This window comes from Melozone crissalis, unplaced genomic scaffold (genome assembly GCF_028551555.1).
Source record: "Melozone crissalis strain CALT ecotype California unplaced genomic scaffold, PUWL_Pcris_2 ptg000045l_1, whole genome shotgun sequence".
Taxonomy (NCBI): domain Eukaryota; kingdom Metazoa; phylum Chordata; class Aves; order Passeriformes; family Passerellidae; genus Melozone; species Melozone crissalis.
Window position 1 is genome coordinate 29,066,811 of NW_026535823.1, and position 20,392 is coordinate 29,087,202.

Below are 20,392 nucleotides of genomic sequence, written 5' to 3' on the forward strand. Positions count from 1 at the left end.
CTGTGTTTTTCTGGTTTGGGAACAACAGTCCCAAGTCAGGTCACTGCACTTGGCTGTCCTTGCCACAGCAGTGAGGAGAGGCACCACTGCTGTGTGTTTAACCAGCTGGATGATCAGGAAAGGTGGTTAAATTTACCAAAGCCACTTGACTCATCTGAGAAATGTCCTTAATCAGATTACACTGGTGATTCTCCAGAAGGGCAGGCAATGACACTGCAGTTTGTGTCCTCAGAGGTGAACCATGCTCAGGGCTCTCCCCTCCAGAGCTTCTACTGCAAAAAACCTGCAAAAAACCTTCAAAAAACCTGGAGGAATACCCTCCTTCACACAAGCACTGGCCCCTTTGACCATGACCCAAAATAGAATCTCTTGGCAAATTTCCACCACACAAAAGATATTGCAGCTACCGAGTGGAAAGGGGAAATGTTTTGGGCTGGCAGCTAAATGATGAAGGCCGTAATGAGCACAGAGCCCTCTTGTTTTACATATGCAATGTGCTCTGCCTTTCTTCAAGCTGTCACAGGAGCCCTGTGGATAAGTGTGGAGGCGGCATGAGGGCTACAACTAAATGCATGTTCCATTGTTCAGGTGTCAGGGAGCCTGAGCTGCTCGCACAGGAATTGCATTCAGACAACGTCAGTCTGAAAGGAAGGGAAGGGATGATGCCAGCCCACCAGAACCAGCCTTGCTAAAAACCCCTCAGAAGAAGAGTTTGACCTTGCAGATGTGTTAGAAGACTCACAGCACTCATGAGCAACTTTGCACTGGTGGAATTGCCTTTTGGAGCAAAGCTGTGGCTGGTTATTTCACAGCAGGCCCAACCAAATGCCTTTGCAAAAATCATTTACCACCAATAAACCTTCAGGAGGAGAGTCCCTGGAAGGATGCAGGCTCATGAAATGGTGCACAGTGCTGTGTAAAGCTCCTCTTGTTAGACCTGGACTGTGATGCACAGCCCCAGGGATGGTAATAAAAGGCAAACCAGTTTGTCTCTTGTCACAGTGACCTCTCTCTGAGTCAGATGTCCCACCCTGGGTGGACCCAGCTGTAGGGGGATAGAACATAAGTAAATAAAGGTAGTATAGAAAGTAATTGTACCCCCGAAGGAGTTGCAGCTGAATGAATTATTAAAGATTAAGAGCAGGCCTGATTTTAGCAGCCTGCAGCTGTCACCAATAAGAAGAGTGTTATAAAAGAGTGGATTGGTTGGTTGAGGGGAACTGGAGTTGGCTGGCTACTATAAGAAGAAGGAAGAGTCAGTACCTAGAGGAGCTGCCTACAAGAAACATTGAGGAGGTATGAAACTCTAGGAATATGGAACCCTTGCAATGAAATTGCAATAGAACTCTTGCACTATAATGACAACACCCAGCAGCAGCTGGAATACTGGATTTCATGGGATCAGACTTGTTAACCACAGCTTGTCTAGGGCAAACACAGCTACTAAGGGCAGAAGACCTCAGGGGATGTGCAGACAGCTTTATCAGAATGTTCCTTTTGTCCCAGGGAATCTGTGGCTTTCCCTGGATCCCTGGAAGTGTCCAGGGCCAGGCTGGACAGAGCTTGGAGCACCCTGGGCTAGTGGAAGGTGTCCCTGCCCATGGCAGGGGTGGGAACAGAACAATAAATTGTGAGAGCAGGGTAGTGAGGCACAGTGGCTCTAAATGTCACATTAGATGCTGCTGTGCTCATTGAGATTTAGGCTTTAATGTGCTGGATTTTGCTGCACACGACACAGGAGCTGTGCATCAGTGCACACCCTGCTGCACGTGAGATCAATGTGTCTCCTCTTATCTCATAGGAACCTTCACCAATGAGACAGTACAATTTGAAATCATGCAGTTACCAAATGCAGAGAGAGATAAAGCTTGTCTCGTTTAGCCCACTGCAACAAACACAGGGAAAAAGCAAAATATTGAGGTCAGTAAGCACATTCAATCCCACAGGACAATGCACATCCAAAGGTGTGGCTCCTAACACCCTCCCAGCTTCCAGTGGCTCCTGAAATGTTTCTGATTTGGGTGAGATCCATGGGCAGAGCGAGGCCAGCTCAAAGCCAGTGAGGAGATGCCTTCCCAAGCAGTCTGGCCATCAGTTTTGTGTGAGTTTCTGCTGATTCCTCCTAGCAAGGGACTGTCTCAGAGTCTGGCCCTGAGCAGGAGGAGCCACCATTCTGAGGGGCAGGGTTGTTGCACTGTCTCCTCCTCGTCCTCTGCCCTCCTGAACACGGGGACCAGCTGGCCCAGCACCCCCAGCCTCCATTGACAGCAGCATCTGGAAAAGAAACAACAACAAAGCTGGAAAGGAGCAGCAGAAACAAGCAGCTTTTCATGGGAAGAGCTGTCAGCTCCCATGAATTGTATCTGAATTTGACTCTGCCCCTGTCCACATCACTAACAATGCACCAGAGTCATTAAAAATGAGGGATTGTTTCAGAGGTGTTAATTCTCTGTTCAGCAGTTCTGGTGTTTGTTTGAACTACACTTCAGGTGGACATGAAAGGCAATTAGCTTTATATTTGCTTGAAGGATGTTTCCCTTTGTCTTAATCCAAACCTAGATAGGAAACAGACCAACTAAACTGGTCTCAGCCACATTTCGAGGTGGTAGGGGCAGTGTTAGCACTTCAGTGAACAACAGCTTGACTATTCAGCTTTCCCTCCATTGCTTTTCCTATTACACTGATTCTTCTGGACCCTGAGCATGTGAGTGACATAAATTCAAAATACTGAGAATCACGGAGGCAACACATAAAAGGAGGAAATGGGAGTGAGAAATGAAGTTACAGTGTTGACAAATGGATGGATGTGAGCTTTGGGAGGCTTGGATGTGACTGTGAGTGTGAAAAACAGACTGAAGCAAGGTGTCAGTGACTCCACCATTCAAGGCTCCATGGACTGCCTTAGAAACACCCAAAAATTTACCCCCTTGTTCAGAGAAATCTTGGCTTAAAGTGCATTTCAGCCTGGCTCAGTTTGGACACAGCCATGCAGAATGAGTCCTGTGTAAGGCTGTAAACAAAGCCAGTGATAAATGCACTGCATCAAATTGTGGGTTGGTGCCAGAGCTCTGGGTGCCTGGGATCTGGTATTATTTAGCATCTAAATTAATGAGCTGGAAGAAGTAAACAAAATGATTAAATTCATAGATGATCCTAAACTAGAAGGAGTTAAGAACATCAGTCAGGAGGCAGCGGAGACATAAAGTGACCAAGAAGCATTAATAAATGCTTCAAAACAGAATAATAAGATTTTAAGATTAAAATGCACGGTAGCATATCTGGTGGAGAACAGTTTGCAGCATGCTGGCTTTATCAAAGGGAAAAACTTAGGAAACCAAGCTGTTTCCTAAGGAGGAGACCTGAGGCCTTCCAGGGATTGTAAATCAGGCAGGAATTCCTATTTTGATCCAATTGCAAGGCATGTACATGCAAAAATAAACCCACCCCTCTCAAGAGGGCACAGAAATTCAGAAGAGGGCAGGGAAAATACATCTGTCCTCTTCGCAGGGGTGCACTGGGCAGGCTGGGGACAGCCAGGGCTGGCATCAGTCCCCTGGACACCCTGGCCAGCCCTGGCACAGCTGGGATTGTCCCTGGGCCCCTCTCACCTCTGCTCCTGCTGATCTCACAGGCGGTGCCCCTGCTGCCCAGGGGACACAGGCACTCACACTCTGCTCCTGGAAGCAAGCACAGCACAGATGGGGGAGTTACACACCTGGAGAGAGCCACATTTCCCAGCAGGCATCCACTTCTCCCCAGCACTTCATCTTCTGGGAGCAAGGGACAGGGGGGGAAATGGCATCATTTTTCTGCAGTGCTGAAGGGATCAATACCAATAACCAGGGGAGCTGTGGCTGCCCTGCACCCCCTCTCACCTCCGCTGACATTTGTTCCTGAGGCAGCTCAGCCTCAGACTCACTGCTGCAATTCCACAAGCCAGGGGACCACAGAGTCCTCCTGCTCTTCTGCAAAGGAGATCACAGAATCCTGGAATGGTTTGGGCTGGGAGGGACCCTAAAGCTCATCTCATCTCATTCCCTGCCATGGCAGGGACACCTTCCACTGACCCACGCTGCTCCAAGCCCTGTCCAGCCTGGCCTTGGGCACTTCCAGGGATCCAGGGGCAGCCACAGCTGCTCTGGGCACCCTGTGCCAGGGCCTGCCCACCCTCACAGCCAGGAATTCCTTCCCAACATCTTATCTGATCCTGCCTTCCCTGTGGCCTCCTCTGGATCACTCCGGCAGCTCCTTTTAGCATTTGGGTTTTCAGACCAGGACGCAGCACTGCAGGTGGAAAAAGCTCCTGATAAAGAACAAACTGCAGCATCAAGAAAGAGCAGCCAGGACAGGAATATCCTAGCTTGGCTTTGTGGCAGAGGAAAAGCCCAATATCCCAGCTCTGGCTGCCCAGGGATGTGCATCCCATGTCAGGAACCGGGAGAAGAGCTCCCACTTAGGAAAGTACATGGTCATTTAAAACCTTTGCTGAGGAGCTCCTAAATGAAACACTAACCTGGACTCAGCTCCTACAAAGTTATTTATCTCGACACAAATGCTTGAAGTGCTACAATCAGCTGCTGGTACCTGAAGTGATCATTTCTGCATTAAATACAATTTGATGATAACAATTCTCATCAGGACTTTTGCAGATGCAGATTGGAATTAGGCACTTGACAAAATGGTCCCTTTGTTAGAAGCTCTCATCACATCATATATCTCTTGTTTAGGCAGAGCAGTTTTCATTCAATTTATATTTCCCCTTCATTTTTTAAATCACAGCCTGCTCACAGAGGAGGACAGCTTCTATCAGAAACAGGGGGAGGTAGTGGTGGTGATCACTGTGCTTGGCACTTATGTGGTGCTTTTCATCTTCAAAACCCTTTTACAAACACTAATTTATGCTGAGACTGTAGTCACTTCTCCAGGAGGATGGAAGCAATCTTAAAATCAAAAGGAGGAGACTTAGAGATGTCAAGGATTTTTTTTTTAAATGCATAACTGAGAAGTAACAAATTCTTCTTTAAACTGATACAGACAATGGTTATTCCCATGACAAAGACACATCCCTTGGCTTTACTGCCTGTACTTACCAGGACTCTAAAAACACAGCAACTTTATAAACACAGAGTAATTCCCTGATAAAGAAATGACAAGAAAAACTGAAGAGCGACTTGCTTGCCACATGCTCCCCACAAATTCCCAACTTATTTCCTTATCACTCTCTACATCCCCCTGGAAGGTGCCTGTGCTCAGGTGGGGCTGGGCTCTCTACACGCAGCACTGACAGGATGAGAGGACACAGCCTCAAACTGTGCCAAGGGAAATAAAGGCTGGAATAATTTCTGAGATTCTTTATCTTATTAAAGATAAAGTTCTGGAATGGCTGCCCAGGGAGGTAGTGGAGTCACCATCCCTGGGTGTGTTTAACAAAGCCTGGATGTGGCACTGGGTGCCAGGGTTTGGTTGGGGGGCTGGGGCTGGGCTGGACTCGATGAACTTGAAGGTCTCTTCCAACACAGTGATTCTGTGAATTCTGTGATTCTGTGAATTCATCAAGAGGGCAGGAAAGAGGAGCAGGCCCCTGTACCTCTCAGGAAGGGGATGCCATTCCCAAGGCAGGGAGCACAGCGACAGGAGCTGCTCTCCAGCTGGAACTCATCCAGAGCCCGGCGCAGATTCTCCTTTAATTTCATGGAATCAGCCACATCAGAGGGACTCACCAGCTCATACAGTGGCTCTGCCTAAAGGGAGGGGAGAAACTGCATTAATTCCCAGTTAATTCCCATGCATTAGCTCCCATGAACATCCCAAGGCTGGGTGGTGGCACAGCTGGAGGGGGGAATGGAGGCTGTGTGGCACAAACTCCAGGTTTCCCATTGCTATTTGCTATAACCTTGTGAACAATGAGTCCACAATGTCAGGAATACTCCCAGGGATGCTCCCCTTGGTTTCCAACACCAGAGGAGCAAGAAACCTTTTTGTGTAACAAAATACAGCACCCAACCTGTTGGATAAGAAACAGGCTAATTTGAGTTTCATTAAATCCTTTCTCATCCATTTTTCTGGTGCAGACATTTTTAGATCAGATTTGCCCAAACTTACATTTTCTGAGTGAGCTCTTACTCTGATTTTAAAAGCATCCCCTAAAAACCATCCACAAAAATCTCCCCCAGCACAGCCAGAGGCAGCAGTGACAGATTCACACCAGCACTTCCACCTTCACCTCTCCTGCATTTCAAGGCAGGCTTTTATCCTTATGGAGCCCAGATAACGGTTTCACTGCCTTCCAGAAGGGAGAGGATTTGATCTCCATCTGCAGATGGGGTCAGGGAGAGAAGACAAGGGTGTGCACAGCACAGTGAACGTGCAGCACCAAGGAGACTTTGCTCACTCATTTATTTTCCTCCTGAGAACAAGGGCAAGTTAAAGTGGGGTGTCAATATGGCCAGTGGGATGATAATTCCATGTGCCATCAGAGCATCCATCCCAAATTCCCATCCTCCCTGCAGGGATGCTGCCATGCAGCCCACACACACAGAGGAAGCATCAAGGATCACCCTCCTGCCAACACAGGCTCACACTACAAGAACTAAAGAATGTTCCAATAAAACAAAAAAAAATTCCTCATTTCCTGCTGCTGTACATCCACTCTTCATCAATTATCTGTGATCCATACTTTGCTTTTTGAATTCAGACCATACAAATGAGGAAATACACTAAGAGTGACCTGCCAAGTCCCTCCAGCAGATGATTTATGAACTGATTTGCTTTAGTTTTCCCTAACTAAGCATTCTTGGGCTGACATTTAGTCACACTCCACTGGCACTTTTGATCTTCCAGCCCCACAGGGATATTGGTATGGAAATGAAGATACCAGATCCAAATTACATCTGCCTGAGGTTTTTCACTGGGCAGCCTGGTCAGTGATGCCAGGCAGGACAAAGAACACCTCAGCTCCTCATGGGAAGTTTTTCTGAGAGGGGATTTGGTGCACAGGGCTGCATTTCTCTGTCTCCTGCCCTGAGAGCTCCCAGGGCATTTCTGGAAGGTCAATCCACAGCACAGCAGGGGCTGCAGCAAGTGCCAGATGGGCACTGGCTGTATTTCCAAATTACTGATTTTTGCTTGCTTCACTTTTTTAGAATTCCTCTTTCTTGGGAAACAACCCCCTTTTACAAATGTAAAGATTTTTGCCTAAAATTAAATTTTAAATTTTTAAGGAAAAACAACTCTAAATCAACTTCCACCTCTACCAGTCCAAACTCCTGTTTAAAAGGATGTTCCCTTGCACCTTTGTACTATTCACTCATTTTGACATTACAGATGATGAGGCAGAATTGCTACACACTTCTGCTTGCTTTTTTGCATTTCTAAAACTCTCCAGGGATCAAAAATCCTCAGCTCTTCCAAGCCTAACTCCTGTTTTTAAGGTTCAGCTAAGCTGCACAATGAAAATGCACCTCAAAGAATGGTCACTGGTACTCACAGAAATTGATAAACATCAAGGAAAATAGAAGCCCTTATAAAATATATTATGCCAGATACAATTTTTGGTAGGTTATACATTGGTAAAACAGAAGGTGATTATCTGAATTGCCTGGCAGGCAGCGGGAAATGACATTTGCACAGCCAAGTTAAAGAATTAAAGCTGTTTACTTTGTGTATTCCCAACCACAGCCCCTTTAAAGCATCCCACCTTTGCATTTCTGAACACTCACTTACAGAAGCTGCACAATAAGATCTATTGTCACTGACATATTTCATGAAAATCCTTTTGCTAGGACTTTTCTTTTGAGAAGCTGAGAAGCCTCAGAAAAGAAATGTAAACAACAACTATCTGATGGCTGTGGAATGCGGTCTGGAGATGCTTTACCAACAGGTGCATCTTTGATTGGTTTAATGTAGATTGCTTTTAATTGATGACCAATCATGGTCCAGCTGTGTCAGACTCTCTGTTCACTCACAAGATTTTATTATTCTTTCCTTTCTAGCCTTCTGATGTCTCCTTTTTCTTTCTTTAGTATAGTTTTAGTATAGCATTTTTAATATAATATATTATATTATATATGATATATATAATATATCATATTATATAATGTAATATAATGTAATATAATGAATATAATATAATATAATATAATATAATATAATATAATTATATTGTATTATGTATTACTAATATAGTGTAATATAATGTAATATAGTATAATGTAATGTAAGATACGATATGATGATATGATATGATATGATATGATATGATATGATATCAACATTCTGAAACATGGATTCAAGATTCTCATCTCTTCCCTTGTCCTGGGGACCCACAAACACCACCACCAGTCTGTTATTCTTGATTTTTTTTCTTTTTTTTTTTCCTCTAAATCCTGCTTATTTAAACACAGAGCTCTCCAAGGAGCTCCGCTGTTGCTGGAGGAAGGGGAGGGTGCAGTACCTTCAGCTTGATGATCTCAGGGTTGTACTGCACAGCATCTCCCCACAGCTGCATGAGCTGGGCCGTGGGCAGGTCCTTGTGGGCCAGGGTGGTGATCTCTTCACTCGCTCCTCCACGGACCAGCACCTGGAAATCCTCCACAAACTGCTTCCTGGCAGTGCTGTCTGCAAAATATCACTCAGAAAAGTGCCCAGATGTGCCCAGCTGTGCCCTTGTGGGCTGCAGTTATCACTGGCACCAAAACTCTCCCATGCGGGACCCGTCCCACCCAGAGGGAAAAGGAAAAAGGCCACAGGTGCTGCTCACCTGCAAAGTGTGTCCTGTGTCCCTCCTGCTCCCTGCAGGAATCCCTCCCCATCCTGCACCCTGCATCCCTCCCCTGAATTCCTTCCCCGCGGTTTTAAGCTCACAGCTCCTTCCGCAGCCCCATGCTCCTCAATATTCCCAGTTCTCCCCCATGGATTTCCAGGTGCACATTCCTCCTGTGCACACCCCCAGCTCCCCACAGCACCATCACCTCCCTGTTCCCCCCATCAGCGTGCAGAGAGAGGCTGGGCTGCCCTGCTGAGAGATGAGGGTTGATATTTAACACAAATATGTGCTAAATATCAACCATCAGGGTGATGGTTGAGCATCCTTGGGACGCTGAGCAGATATTCCCTCTCTACACAGACAATCTTGGAAAAAACCCAAGCTCTGAGGTATTTCCCCCTCTGTTAAGCCTGGCTGGGGTTAGCCCCACACTCAAAAGTGGCTGTGAGGGAGTGGAGGAATATTTCAGGCAGGGAAAATGACAAAACCTTCCTTTCACAATGACAAAGAGATGAAATGGCAGAAGTGTTTCACGCTTACCTCCAATCTCTTTCAGAAGGGCATTACAGCCAGCTGAATCTACTCCAAGCCCCACAGAGAATTTACCAAAATTCACAGCAATGTTAAAGCCCTTCTGTGCACATTTCTGGACATCACTCAGAGAATAACCTTAAATACACAAAAATTGTAAAGTTTTAATACAGTTATTTCATGTTTTATGTCCACGTACAGAGAAAATGTGATTTATAAGTATTTTTGCTTTAGGAAAAGAAAAGAAAGGTATGATGAAGAAGGTTGTTTTTTGGGATTTTTTTTGTTGCTTAACAGAACTATATGAAATGAAATCTCTACAGAACTCAGAAGCCAAGTGGAAAAGCGAGGTAAATGCTGGAAGAGGAGGATTTTCCACAGCCCAGCTGTGGGTGGGAAAACAGAGGATGTCTAAGCACAGACTGCCCACCACCCCTCTCCATCCCCAGGCTCGGGTTTTTTAAGAGGAATAGATGAAATTGATTTTCCTCCTTTTACCAGCTCACATCTCCAGTTCTCTGCTGCCAGAAGAGCCTTAAGTGCTACCTGGAAATTTAGATTGGACACCAGGAAACATTTCTTCACCAAAAGAGTTATCAAGGCGGAGTCACCAACTCCAGAGGGATTCATGGGACATGTGGATGTGGCACTTGGGGACATGATTTAGTGATGGCCTTGGCAGTGCTGGGTTAACAGCACTCCCTGATCTCAGAGAGCTTTTCCAACCTAAAGGATTCCATGATTCTAAGATGTGGCAGATTGGATTCTGTGTGACAGCAGAGCAGGTACCAACCATGGATGGGATACCAGATCTGCAAAAGAAAATTTCAGTTCCAGCACAAATATAATGAGGGATTTGAAGGGGGAAACCTGAATGCTCAGACTGGACCTACAAAACCCTGCTGAGAACTTACAGCCCAGTTCAGCACGTGTGAAAATGTTGTTATTGCTGCAGGGTCCTGATCTGGGGCAGCAGACACTGAGCATTTTGATGCAAACAATAATGGACTGTAATTCAAACAAACGTGGCTTGTGGTGGGCCCACAGCAACAGCTGAGAAATTGGGAAGCTCTGTTAGAATGTGAATACCTGAAATGTGAGTCTAAATTCTGTCCCTCTCTCTGACCGCAGGGTAAGGAACTTCCCACACAGCAGAAGAACAAACAAGCAGAGCATTACACAAAGCAGAGCCCAGCAAATGCCTCTGCAAACAGACAGCAGAGGCAGTTCCACACTCCCCTGCCAATGAATAAATAATTGAGAGTGCAGCTATTGATTAATGTCACACTGCTCGCTCTGTCCTACACAACAATCATCATTCCTCACAACAAAGGGAGCCAGAGCCAAAGAGCAGGAGCAATGTCAGGCACAGGAGTCACCCAGCAAATTATTTACTGTTTCCTACATGCTGGAAAAGCTCTCGAGGCTAAAGGTGCTCCAAGCCTGCCATTTGAAAGGCAGTGGAAAAAGAACTTGGGTGAAGCTTTTCAAAGCTAACAGAAGTGTTAAGATCCACGATTCTCATTCATCTCAACATCTTGTCAGCCTCTAAAATGCTGTTGTCTAAAATGCTTGCCACAGGGCTTTGTGAACTAAATCCAGCCCAGGATGCTGAGCATGCTTTGAAAACCTCTTTATTCACTGTCTCTACTCCCACACTTCCTGCAGGATTTCTTTGAGATGCTGTTGAGCCCTTCTCCCATCACCTCCCTCTCCCTCTCAGAGCTGAGCCATCCCTGTGTGCCTGCTCAGAGGTTTTCCCACCCAAAATCCAGCCCCAAAGTGTAGGAATGTGCTCCTTGTTGACGGAGTGACAAAATTTTCCTTTGTCCCCTTAAAAAGGAAAGAAGTCAAGAAGTTTCTCTCCTCAATTAGGTGAAAAAGGCATCTCATAGGCTTGGGGGGACTTCACCTCAAACTAAAGGATAGCTAATCGGACAGGAGCCAAAAAGTCCCACCTGGGCAATTTGCTAGAAAAAGAAGAGAACAAAGAAACAAATCACTTTTGTGTGAGGTGTTTTACCAAGAGCAAGAACCTCTTGCCCTGGCTCAGTTTTTCTCTGTAAAGAGTTTGTTATTTAGCCTTTTATTAAAACCTTTTTGCTTCCAATACTGCAACAGAAGCCATCCTGCTGATTTTATGCCTCCAAAGGCAGCTGAGCTACCTTGGGTGAGAAATGAACCTCCAAGAGCTCATGAGACCTGGCTCCAGGAGGCTCCCGTTACTCCAAAGCTCCTTCCCCACCATCAGCTGCACATACCTGTCGCAGACATTTTTTCACAGAAATACTTTCTTTCAGATTTGTCCATTTTCTGGGAAGCTGAGGGCCCCAGAAGAGAATGCAAACAATTGTTATCAGCTGCTGTGAAATGCAATAGGATGCACCTGTGATTGGTTCTTGTTCCATGTGTACCGTTAAGGGCCAATCACAGGAGCAAGCTCGGGAAAGATTCCCGGGACACAGAACTTTGTTATGGATTCTTCTTTCTTTCTATTCTTAGCTTAGCAGCCTCTGCAACCTCTCTCTTTACTCCTATTTAGTATAGTTATAACGTATTATATATCATATATCAATAAATCCAGCCTTCTGATCAAGAAACAAGATTCTCGTCCTTCTCTCACCACCCCAGCGACCCACTGAGGTCGCTGTAATACATACCTGCCTTGTGGAGCTCGTGGCCGTTCATGACCAAGGTGTACTCGTAGGTGCCTCCCAGAGTGGCCTCCTGGATGAAGTGTGTCCCGAAGTCCCTGAGGAGCTCCCGGTACTCCCCGTAGCTGTACTCCGCGGGCAGCTGCCGCAGCCGCCGCAGGAACTCGTGGTGCAGCATCAGGGCCCGGGGCTTCAGCTTGTACACACCAACAGCCAGCTCACAACGGGCGTGGAGGAACTTGCTGGACTGCAGGAAAGGCAGGAGAACCCATGAGGAGGGAGGGGTGGCATTTGCAGGACAATGGGAGTTTGTTATTTGCAGTTAAACCATCAGCGCCGGTCGGGATTTGTTGATTTCACAGTTTCCAACTACAGATCTTATAACTGGAAATCTCCTAACTATTTTTCATCTCCTAAAAAAACTCCAATTTTTTGCAAAAGCAAAACTTTCAGTGGTAAAAGTTCCTGAGAGTCAGGCCATGATGGGGCACAGGAAAAGGCAGGGCCCAGGTTCTGCTGTGGCACATCCAGAATGCAAGGACACCTCAGCATCCTGCAGGACCGCTTTGCCCCCAGTGAAACTTCATCTCTCACAACCTCCCTCCTGAAAAATTCTGACATCTGAAATCATTATTTGTACAGGAAATGGTCAATGGCTGACCCAGATTCATATTTGTATTTCACAGACTATGCCCTTATCAAAACTGAAAGGAAAGAAGAAAACACAAACTCTCTCTCTCTTTCTCTCTCACACACACATTTAAATATGGTTCTGTGTATATATGTAAACACGGATAATTTTTCTCTCTCCCCTTTCTGGCATCAAAGTCTGGAACAGAAAATGCCTTCCATTATGTTCAAAGGATTTAGTGTTCAGTTGTCTGGGCCAGCAGGACAAGCACATCAGGGAGGGATCAGTATAGAACATTTCAGCTTAAATAATAAATTCAGGACTTAATATTTGGTTTCTTTATGGGTATCTGTTGCAAATGCTTCTCATCAACCTCTGATCTTGTTGTGAGAAATTCCACTTTGCAGGAAGCAAATGCAAGGAATACTTTGCCATTTCTGAGTACACTTTACACTGAAAGGAGATCGGTGATAGTATTACACCACTGATATGAGCTACCTTTGTTTATGGCAATAACAGATGAAAAAAAAGAAAAAAAATGATGGCAGACGTAGGAGTTACAGATTCAAGTTGAACAGGCTTTTCAGTTTCAATTTTTCACTACAAGCACTCAAAGGTGGGTGCCCAGCAGGGCAGTGGACAGACCACACTGAGAATCAGAGAATTTCCACAGCTGGAAAGGACCCTCAAGCATCACTGAGTCCTCTCAACAAGCTGTGGCTCATTTCAAAGGCCAAGCAGCCCAGATCCTGGCTGAGAGCTGAATGGAAAAGCTCCTGGGTGCTGCAAACACAAAGGAAGGCGCTGTGGGTGTAGTCAAGCCTTGAACAAATGGCAGAATCCAGTTGGGGAAAGGATTTGATTTATCCCAGTGCTGGCTGCTGACCTGAGGAGGAGCCTCAAACCAACACACACACACACACACTTACAAGGAACACATTAGCAGGGAATTAAGTGGAGCAGTGCTTACACTGGAAGAAAATCTTTTCATCCTCTTCATGAACTTCTTGAACCTCATGTCATTTGAGCTGTAACCAAGTTCAAACACTTTTGGTATTTTTATACCGAAGCTGAAGCTTGACTGCGTCGCTTTTGCCTTCAGGACAGTGCTTTCATAATTTGAGTAGGAGTCATATTCAGTCATTGTAAATTCATATTTGCCTTTGGTCTAAACAGAAAGGAAAAACAACACGTCTCATTTCCTGCACAGTGATTGTACACCTGAAGCGTGGGGAAGGAATGCAGACACAAATATGGTTGTGAATTAATGCTTGCACTTTGAAGATGAAAAGCCTTGTATAATTGCAAAGTACTATTATTATTAACACAGGTACTTCAAGAATACTTGATTTACAGCAGCAGGAAAGCTCCTATCTCCTCCATGCTGCAAGGTCCTCAGGCTTTCACTTAATATGTCAATCTTATGCAAAGGAGGTGAAGTCTTAAACACAGGCATCAATTAAAGCACAAACTCTAAAAAGAAAAGGTTTCCTAGTGGGCAGCACTCAAAACCATCATGCCATCAGAAGCAATAAGGTCAAATATATATTTGAAATACAGCTTTGATGCATGACAGGAACAAGTTTTCACACAAAGCCTGTGGTGTGTTCAACATCGTGGGTATGAGGATGTTCTAGAACAGGGTAAAAATCAGCCTGATCCTATTGGGTGTCAAGAATTTTGTGAGTTTTTTGTACAAAATGATCCAGCAGTGAAGATCTGGGCACTAAATCCATTGGAACATGTGTGTGTGGGTATATTTGCAGGCACATCTGGCACGCACCTCTGGCGTGTAGCTCTCCACGTTGTAGGGCTTCCTGAACCTGGTGTCTGTGATGTAATGGGGAGAGCATCCCCCAGCATAGTACCTGTGATCAAGGACCAGCCCCTCCAAGCTGTTTGTGAAGATATTCAACCTGTAGGTGAAGAACAACAATCTTATGGCACCATCAATTCAGAGCTAAACACTGAAGGCCTTGGCTGAGAGAGACAAAAGATTGTTTTATTTGGCCACAGGCTCTTTGTTTCACACTTCTTCATTCTGAAACCCCAAAAGAAAGCTTGGCCTCTTTCACTGTCCAACCAACCCAGGTGCTGCAGAAGGACCTGGCTAATGAGAAAGCAAAAGACAGAGTTGAGTTTTGACACCTGATGAATATAAATGGCAATTTTCATCCCCCAGCTGTGAATGACATCAGTGTTACTGCCACCAGCACTGGCAGTAAAACACCCTGTGGCTTTTACTGGAACTCTCCAGGAAGAGCAGAACAAAGTGAATCAGCCAAACCCTTCCCCACCAGGCTGCTCACCCTGAGCACCCCCAAATACCCACAGCACCCATCAGAACCTTCAAAGCCAGATTTGCCAATCCATGCCATCAACCCAGACTGATTTTTAATTCCCAATTCTTCATTCTGGTTTATCAGCCAAAATCAGCCAGGTTGGCCCAGGGGCAACCAGGGGTCAGTAGATCACAGTAAAAATTGTTGGGGAACAAGAGAAGAGGCACTCAGGCAACAGCTCCAGTAATCCTTGAAAGCACAGGGAGTTTTCCTTTGATTTCTGTGGATGATGGACAGAAACCTTAACCTGTCTGCTCTAGGAAAGGATGCAGCACTGCAGTTTGTGGAGATGAGGAGATTAAACCCCATCACTGGCTTTTCCCATTGCTGCTGGTGGGGTGAAACTTCATCAAACCCCCCCCCCAAAAAAACTACTGGTGCTCCAGGACTCTGTTGGATCTGCCTCTCCTGATTTTGGGGAGAGGGGCTTGCATGATAATGACACTGAAGCTGTAAAAAAATTAACTCTAATTTTAGAACAATCTGGAAAAAAAGGGAAGTCCACTAAAAGCAAATTACTGAGCAATTGTAGCTTCAAAGAGATGAGAAGCATGTTCCTATAATTGTCCAACATTATTTTTAATTTTGATTAAACTCAGAAGTACAAAGCATTAGCGATGACATGTGCAGAAGCCATATCTCCAGAGAATAATGAGAAAATTATATTTTTTTCTTGCAATATGATTTTCCTCTTTCTTTTTTTTTTTTTAAATGTAAAAAGCAATTTTTTCCCTGCAGAGTAAGAAAAAAAACCCCTCTTTTCACACAGTCTGATCTTACAGATGGGCAGTGTGCTGCTCCAGCTTTCCTCTGCTCAGTGTTTGTATGAAGTCACATTAGATCATTCTCAGCCTTAAGTAAGAGAGCATCTCACCAAAGTCACAGCCTTACCCTTTGGCCAGGTTCTCTATTCCCCAGTACTCTTCCATCTTCTGGTCACATTTCCTGAACACTTTTTTGCAGTTTTTCTCATCTGACTGGTCCCCACAGTCGTCATCCCCATTGCAGAGCAGCCTCCGTGCAATGCATCTCCCTAGGGTGGAAGGGGAAGGTCACCCATGAAACAACCTGTGATCACACTCCCTGATTGAAGGAGTTTAGTCTAGGAGTTGCTCCTAGACTAAACTTAGTCTAGGAGCAAACCAGAAAATTCCTGGAATGAATGGTTCAAATCTAGTTGGGAAAAAAAAAAATCTTCTCTATCTGCATGGATCCCCAAAGTCCATCTGCTCAGTTTCACTCAAAAGTGCCATAATCTTAAAATTCCTTGCTCATCTTAGGAAAAACCCCCAATAATTAAAAGTATAAAAAATATATAGAATGTTTTTGGTAATTTTTTTTTGAGATAAGAAACATGCTGTTTCAGCAGGCCTTGTATATGGTATTCTTTTCTTTCTCTCTCCCCATGTCCACAATTACTGAGTGCTTTCAGTCTCACCAAAGCACTGGGAGATGCAGAGCTGAGGCTTTTCCTTTGCCCCATCTCAGGTGCTGAGCTCCTGTTGCTGTCCCTTGTGCTACAGATTTTGTTGATATAACCAGGTGACAATTTCCTGTTTGGAGGTTCTAAAGATGGCTAATAGCCTCACTGACACAAACACAGAAGGAGCCAGGTCAGTTCCTGGCATCACTCTGGCCCAGCAAACTCCCATGGAAGCACAAAATTCAGCACAGTGGCATCAGGAGTGTGACACCTGTCCTTTGTGCTACAGATTTTGCTGATATAACCAGGTGACAATTTCCTATTTGGAGGGTCTAAAGATGGCTAATAGCCTCACTGACACAAACACAGAAGGAGCCAGGTCAGTTCCTGGCATCCCTCTGGCCCAGCAAACCCCTGTGGAAGCACAAGGTTGATCACAGTGGCATCAGGAGTGACACCTGTCTCTAGTGCTACAGATTTTGCTGATATAACCAGGTTACAAAATCCTATTTGGAGGTTCTAAAGATGGCTAATAGGCTCACAGACACGAACACAAGCACGGAAGGAGCCAGGTCAATTTCTGGCACCCCTCTGGCCCAGCAAACTCCTGTAGAAGCACAGAGTTGGCACAGTGGCATCAGGAGTGACACCTGTCCCTTGTGCTACAGATTTTGCTGATATAACCAGGTTACAATTTACTGTTTGGAGGGTCTAAAGATGGCTAACAGACTCAGTGACACAAACACAAGCACGGAAGGAGCCAGGTCAGTTCCTGGCATCCCTCTGGCCCAGCAAACCCCTGTGGAAGCACAAAGTTGGCATCAGGAGTGACACCAGTCCCTTGTGCTACAGATTTTGCTGATATAACCAGGTTACAATTTACTGTTTGGAAGTTCTAAAGATGGCTAATAGGCTCACAGACACAAACACAAGCACGGAAGGAGCCAGGTCAGTTCCTGGCATCGCTCTGGCCCAGCAAACCCCTGTAGAAGCACAAAGTTGGGCACAGTGGCATCAGGAGTGACCCCTGAGCAGCACAGTCCCCCAAATCCTTACCTGTAACTGCACACACAAAGCCATCACAGCGAGCTCTGCTCCTGCAAGGGCTGTTTGTGACACACTGCTCAGCCTCCCTGTCAGAGCCATCACAGGGATCTCCACCGAACTGAGAGGGCTGTTCCAGGCGGGCAAATCTGTACTGTGATGAAAATAAAAAATATTGACTCAAGTGCACAGAAATGGTGAGTTTTACGCTTCTCTGGTTGAAAAACAAACTTTGTGTCGCCGGGATCTGATCTAAGCGCGCTCTGTCATATTAGAAGAGAAAAGTGTCAGCACACGAGTGTGAAGCTGGTAATTTGCCTCCTTTCAAAGGTTTCTGATCGGCGACAGTTTTAATTTTACTGAGGAAGGGTTGAGGATCGGGAGGGATGAAGCAAAGTTTGCTTTTCTTTGACAGTTTGTTTAAATGAGCCTGACAGTGCAGTGCGGGACTTTGCGAGAGTGAGGAAGGATCCAGTTCCATCTCCTCTCTTTCAATTAGTGCTGGTAACGACATCCCTTGTTATTTTCTGTCAGTGTATTTACTTGCCCCTCTGTATCATTAGGGATTTTTTTCCGCCCACAACACTGCTGTGAAGCAGTCAATTACTCCATCCAATATGTTGTCCCTCCTTTTTTCCCCGGCTTCTGAGATTAACTCTTTGATACGAAGCTTCACTCTCCCCCCAAACTCCCATCACTGGTTATTTCTGTTTAAGCCTGGGAACAGCTTCTCCAACTTGTTAGCAGAGGTCTCTCTAGCAACAGGGATTTTGCTCTTCATGCTGTTGGGATCATTACTTTCATTTGATGGGGCTTCTCGGGTGGAAAATGCTGCCTGGCAGACAAGAAAAAGCATCTTAATCCTGAGAGGCACCGAGCGTCTCCAGGTCCCACAGGGGACCATTAGTGGGGAAGGTGCCTCGCACTGATGATGGAATGACAGGGCTGTGTTGGGAAGTCCCTGCAAAACCTGGCCTTGCACCTTCTCAGGACAGAGAGGCATCCTGGAAAGCACTGGAATTACTGGGGGTGGTGAGCTGGAGAGCTAAAAGCCACCTGAAAGCAAAGCCCATGGTCTCACCTGTACAGGGCTTTTCTCATCAGCCCCCCTCGGTTTGCCCAACCCCACGGACAAAAAGGACATGGCTTGAAGGAGGTCTCACCTCCTGGTTTCTCAGAGGTGCCCAGAGCACAGACACTCACCCTTTTCTTGTGGCAGGGGTCACACTTGCTCCAGGAGGACCAGGAGGAGAGGATGCAGTCGCGGGGCTGTGGTGGGGCAGTCGCGGAGCGGGCGAGCCTGGCCCTGGCCACGCTGTCGCTGGGGCTTGGGGACTCCTGGCCACTGTGTCCAACAACACGAGACCTTCAGGATGTGACACTGTGAGCTCTGACCCCTCAGCCTGTGCCTGTGTGAAACCTCACACCAAGGAGAGCTAACACTCATCACGCTTTGTATGCAACCTCTGGATTTCAGTCCTCATCCTGATGGCATTGATTCCACTGGCACGGATTCTGTAAAGACCTGATCCACTCTCCAGCCAGCATGGGAAACTAAACCCACAGCCCACCAATCTGGGCTTCACCTCAAGCTGTGCAAGCAGTAAAACCTTCATCAGTGGCTGTCGTTGCTCTGTGGCTCCGAGGTCAGACACCTCCATGATGAACACCAGACCCAAGGAAAGGCCTGGCATGCACTCAGCATTTCTCAAAACCAGGCTTAAGTGTCTCTCTCTGCCCAGCAGCCCATTTTCCCCCAGGCTGGCCAAAGACACTGCTTTAGATTCTACTCTCAGTTCATGAGTCATTAACCCATTAATCCCTTTCAACCCAGTAACAAGCCTGAACCCCAAGTGTGAGCCTTTACTCTTCACCCCAGCCACTCTCACTCCCTCATGGGACAGCTGTCTCCAAGGTTTCCACAATGTCACAGTTAAAATGCTGCCTCCTCTTTTGGTGGATTCAGGATTTCTGATTAAATCCTTGTCCCAGACAAATGCTCCCTTGTTGCACCTTCCTCAAGTAGGGAGCTTTAGTAAAATGTTGACAATTAGTTTCTTTTCATGCCCAGTTTGACAAGGAAACTACCACAGCGATGTTCCCAATTCTTCCAACCCTGACAAGGAACAGCATCAGCTGAAGCTTTAAGTATGATTTAGTGCCTGGCATGGGGCTCCCATTATAGCATATTGAAAATCACATTGAATAAAGGAATTACAAAACCTCATCAGCTTGCTGAGGCATGAAATCAAAGCTCAAAGTTCAGAGAACAGTGCAAAAATATAGTTAGATTGGAAAGATTACAAGATGCAGTTCTCTGAAACAGCAAAATCTATTAAAGCAGCAGAGAAAGGAACAGCTCTCAGCCACATTCCCACCACTTCTGCACTTGAAGGAGAGAATCCCCCGCGTGCCCAGCCCTCTGTGGGGCAGCCAGCATGGAAGGAGGCTGCATGTTCAACCAATTCCACGTTACAACACGAGCATGGCAATTTGTCAGCTCCAATTCATCACCAGGACTGCGCCTCTGAAGGCAGAAATGCTGCCGCCCTACGTTGATGTCTTTTGCCATTCATTAGAGCTGCAGAAATCACTCAGGACAGCAATTACAGCCCCTACAACACCCAGGCCTGTGCTGACCCTGCTGGTTTCTCCTGCCATGCCCTGCAGAAGCTCTCACTCACCCAAAGCCATGGGCAGTGTGGGTGCCCAGCACGGCACAGAGCAGCAGGAATTGGGCGCTCATCACTCCGAGGTTCTGTGCAGCTCCCACACCACCAACACCCCCACCCTGTCTGCTCTGGGGCCCTGAACAGGGTTCAAGCACAAAAAAGGAGCTGCAGAGCTGCTGTGCCACCCTGCGAACAGCGGATGAGGCAGCAGCTGGCAGGCTCACAAGGTAAACGCTGCTTTGGTTGTTTAGCACACACACGGCTTTCCCGAGGCCAGCAAAGCTCTGCCCAGGAGCAATCTGCACCTTCCTTTGTAATGCTCCTTTCAAGG

General features: G+C 46.2%; 1 protein-coding gene across 1 annotated transcript; it reads right to left on the reverse strand.

Moving 5' to 3' along the window:
• Positions 1 to 2,122: 2,122 nt before the first annotated feature.
• On the reverse strand, positions 2,123 to 20,135 carry C8B (complement C8 beta chain). Its single transcript, XM_054285507.1, has 12 exons — positions 20,074 to 20,135; positions 18,593 to 18,734; positions 17,402 to 17,543; positions 15,814 to 15,955; positions 14,364 to 14,496; positions 13,551 to 13,748; positions 11,956 to 12,196; positions 9,305 to 9,433; positions 8,453 to 8,616; positions 5,588 to 5,741; positions 3,609 to 3,677; positions 2,123 to 2,274 (listed from the first exon to the last, which is right to left on the reverse strand). Exons 1-12 carry the CDS (start codon positions 20,133 to 20,135, stop codon positions 2,123 to 2,125), a joined length of 1,728 nt encoding a protein of 575 aa, XP_054141482.1.
• Between the last annotated feature and the right edge of the window lie 257 nt (positions 20,136 to 20,392).